Source organism: Grammomys surdaster, unplaced genomic scaffold (assembly GCF_004785775.1).
Source record: "Grammomys surdaster isolate TR1022 unplaced genomic scaffold, NIH_TR_1.0 363, whole genome shotgun sequence".
In the NCBI taxonomy this organism is placed as follows: domain Eukaryota; kingdom Metazoa; phylum Chordata; class Mammalia; order Rodentia; family Muridae; genus Grammomys; species Grammomys surdaster.
In genome coordinates, this window is record NW_021604782.1 from 6,809,800 (window position 1) to 6,813,788 (window position 3,989).

The window sequence follows — 3,989 nt, forward strand, 5'->3', positions numbered from 1 at the left end:
GACATGGACAGAGGAGGTGAGAGAACAGCAGAGACATGGACAGAGGATGCTTTTCTTCCAAGGAGGCTGATCATCCTTGCCCATCCCTCCAAGGAGGCAACAAAACCTCCACCATATTGCTGAGCAGTGGAACACACATGGTCTCTAGGAATTTCTCTGGTCTTTCCAGGACATGACCAATTAATAACCTTTAACCTTTTGATCTTAGAAGAAGAAACTGTTTTAAAATGGTGTGCTAAATGTTTGAAATATGGAAAGAGGATGTGTTTCTCAAACTTAAATTACAGTAAGCCCTACTCTAAAACTTCTAAGCCAACTGGCTTTGCACATCAAGCTATTAAGAAAGTATCGTAATTCCTTATGTACTTCTGTAGAACACACACAGAAATGCAGTCAACTGCATCCCAACTACACATCAGTGCTTTGAACACGCTACACAGTTACTTCATCTCTTAACTCTGCTTTTCAGCTATATATTAGGCTCATTAATTAGGTTTCCCAACTCATTTAACTAAATGAATTTAATTCTTCTAGAGGAAAATTCATTTCAATACACACCAACTGGGGAAACATGCAGAACCACCTCACTTTGATTACAGCTAACAAAATGTATGTTATACACTGTCCCCCCCCACATATACACACACACACATATATATATACATATATATATGTATACATATATATATGTGTATGTGTATCATTCTATCTACATATAGATAGACAGATATAGATGATAGACATATATACATATATACATACATACATACATACATACATAGATCGATGACAGCCAGACAAGTACACTTATGTCCTGACACTAGTTTATAGGGAATCAGGGCATATACAACCACATACATGTGGGAGTAGACAATGTCTTTTACACATTGCTTGCTTGCAATCCAGTTTAAAATCTTAAGTCATGTCATCTCCCCATGTCTTCATTTCAACAGGAAGGGAAGAAGAGAGAGTAAATTCTAATCTCCATATTTAAATGTCATATCTGAATAGCAGTGTATGACAGTTTGCCATGTTCATGGCCTGAATTTGTCCTTCAGCACCACAAAAACAAATACCGAATAAATTAATAAATACAAATAAGTAAATAAAACCTGAAAATCAAAATATGTAACTTTGACCTACATCCACATCTCTAAGGTTTGTTACACTATTTTATCAAACCTGAGTCTTGCTTGTGTTTAAACAGGACATATATATGATGCCACCTCTTGCAAACCTAACCTAAGGATTTGAAAGGCAAATACTGCTCTATTTTGACTAAGTGTCAAAGATACAGCATTCCTCATACATACAGCTTGGTCTTAAGAAGTTATATGCAATCTGCTTTTTACATTCCAATGCCAATCATGGAAAAAAGTTCCTACAGACAAACTTCATACATGACTCATGAAACATAACTTTGCAGGCCATGAAAAATAAATAAATAAATAAATGTTTCTAGGATGTAGGAGTCCCAGTTAATTTCTGTCAACTTGACACAAGCTAGAGTTATCTGAGAAGAGGGAACCTCAATTGAGAAAATGTCCCTATCAGACTGGTCTGTAGGCAAGCCTGTGGAGCAATGCCATGACTGGTAATTGACATAGGAGGGCCCAACCCACTGTGGGAGGTGCCATCCCTGAAAAGGAAGTGGTCCTGAGTTATATAAAAAGGCAGGCTTTGCAGGCCAGAAGGAGCAAACCAGTAAGCAGTACTTTCCTCCATGATGTCTGCTTCAGTTCCTACCTTGATTTCTCTTCATGATGGACTGTCACTGAGACATGTAAGATGAAATAAACCCTTTCCTCCCCAAGTTGTGTTTTACCACAGCAACAGAAGTCCAAGCTAAGACAATTAAAAAAAAAGACCAAGAAATAAGATAAATTCAACAAGTGTCTTACAGATTTGTCAGTCTTTAAAACTTCCTGTGTCGCTTACAGAAAAACTAGCAATAGAGTTCTTTCCTCTACTGTATAGCTTAATGTTTCACACACAAAGGAACCAACAGCTGGGCCTGATGGTAGATACCTGAAATCCCGACACTCACGAGACTGAGGCAGGAGGATAGAAAGCAGCTGGGCTACACAGCAAGACCCTGACTCAAAGAATGAGAGAAAGAGACCAGAGTCGCCACACTAGAGAAAAACAACAAGGAAATCTGTTTTCTGAACAGAAGGGCTACAAGACATAACTTCTTAAATACCCGACAAAGGGACCCATTCATATCCTAGGAGCTTGGTAGAGGTTTTAGTAAATGACTGTGACAGAATTCATATTTTGAGACCTTCCATAGCTTATAGTTAAAGTTTTCAAAAACAAATCTTAGTTTACTATATGGATAGAAACACAGAATGAGAAAGGAGATAGTGAGGGTTGGGGTAGGGTATAAGATTCAGCGGTGACAAGCACACCCACATGTTTATTACCTTCTTATTTAGCCAGTGCCAGAGCTGGAGGACAGGGAGGTGAGAGAAGATAAGAAGAGTGGGAGATCATTAGAGATGCACCAACAGCAGAGTCACTGAGAGCAGGAGGCGCTGTCAGGAGAGCTCAGCAACAAACAGCGCGTTACAGAGCTGTCACAGAACGCTGCTTTCTGATCAGGACAGCGGGAGGACGACTACACGATGTACTGTAACTCGCATTCCGCAGTCGGTATCCTCTCCAGCGCAGAGTCCTGCACAGTCAGCTCCACCTAACTGCTTATGCTCAGGACACTCTGCTGATACTTCCCCAAAGCTTCCCTTTCCTGCCACCAGGGCTACAGGGACATTTTCACTCAGTGCTCCTACTGTGTCAGACACTTCTCTGTAAACACTGAGTGACAGCTAGCACTCAATACATCAGACACAACCACATTGTGAGATAAGTGGTATTATGCTCATTTTATTGATAATGAAACCAAGGCACAGAGAAGTTACCCATCTGTCCAAGGTCACAGAGCTAGTAAATAACAGAAGTGGGACCTGAAAGCAGAGTGTGGATTTAGATTCCATTTCCCTTAACCACAAAGTTCTCAGGAACTATCATATCCTGGCATTAAGCTGCGCTTCTGTCTCTGGGGGTCCATGACTGGTTAAGTTTCCCTTTAACTTAGCATAGAATCTGACAAACAAGAATTACTCCAGAAACATTCCCCTCTGAGCCACCACCCCATTACCTAATCTTCTCTCCTTTATAAGAAAAATAACCACAATTTTGTCCTAATCCACTCTCTAATTCTAAGCCTCGAAGTTTCATGGAGGATCAGATATGAAGCACATTATCAATGTTATGAAACAGACTGCTCAAGCCACGGAACACAAACACCCCACTGGAGACACCCAATCAGACAATACCTTGCTATCAACTTTTAGTAAGAACTTTCCAAGCCCAATAATTGGCCAAGGTGCTAAGGCCTCCTGTCTCTCCTTCAGGAAGCACTCAATCACCTGCCACCATGCGCGGCAGCGGTTCTCCAGGAAGCCCACCACTCCAAAGTGGATCACGAGCTTTTTGATGATCCAGACTATAAAGAAGATACGAACACAAAGGACACAGATTTGAGAGGTAGAACATGAAAACATTCCCTAGCTTCCATTCTAAACAGTAATGCCAAGACTAAAACAAGATCATGGTAGAAGGGCTTACTATTCAGCCTACAAACATCATGAACTACAATAGCCTTCATTCCTGATTAAGGAAAACTGAGTCCCAACATTTACTGATTTCCTTGGCCATTATAGCTGCTCTTCCCCCGGTGGTGTTGTACCACAGCAGGCAGCATTTCCAACTGTGCTCCTGTTTCCTCATGTGATGTTGCTCTGAATAGAGGTCAGAGTTCAGCAGAAAGTCAGCTGTTAAAGCCAACCAGGAAGAGGTCAGAAGACGGGCTACTTACTTATTAATGAGGGTGGGCCTAGGTAATGATTTCTTTCCACTAAAACTTCTTTAACTCCTGGGACCAATACTCTTAACCTCAACTTTATAAGCTGCATGTCAGTATGGTG

At 40.9% G+C, this 3,989-nt stretch overlaps 1 protein-coding gene across 2 annotated transcripts in view; it reads right to left on the minus strand.

Moving 5' to 3' along the window:
* Positions 1-3,989, minus strand: part of Tmem245 (transmembrane protein 245) — a 67,383-nt gene that overhangs the window by 41,350 nt on the left and 22,044 nt on the right. For both annotated transcript variants that reach the window (XM_028779937.1, XM_028779936.1), the window contains exon 6: positions 3,339-3,508. In XM_028779937.1, the coding sequence (XP_028635770.1) occupies positions 3,339-3,508 (170 nt within the window). The remainder of the gene's footprint in view (positions 1-3,338; positions 3,509-3,989) is intronic.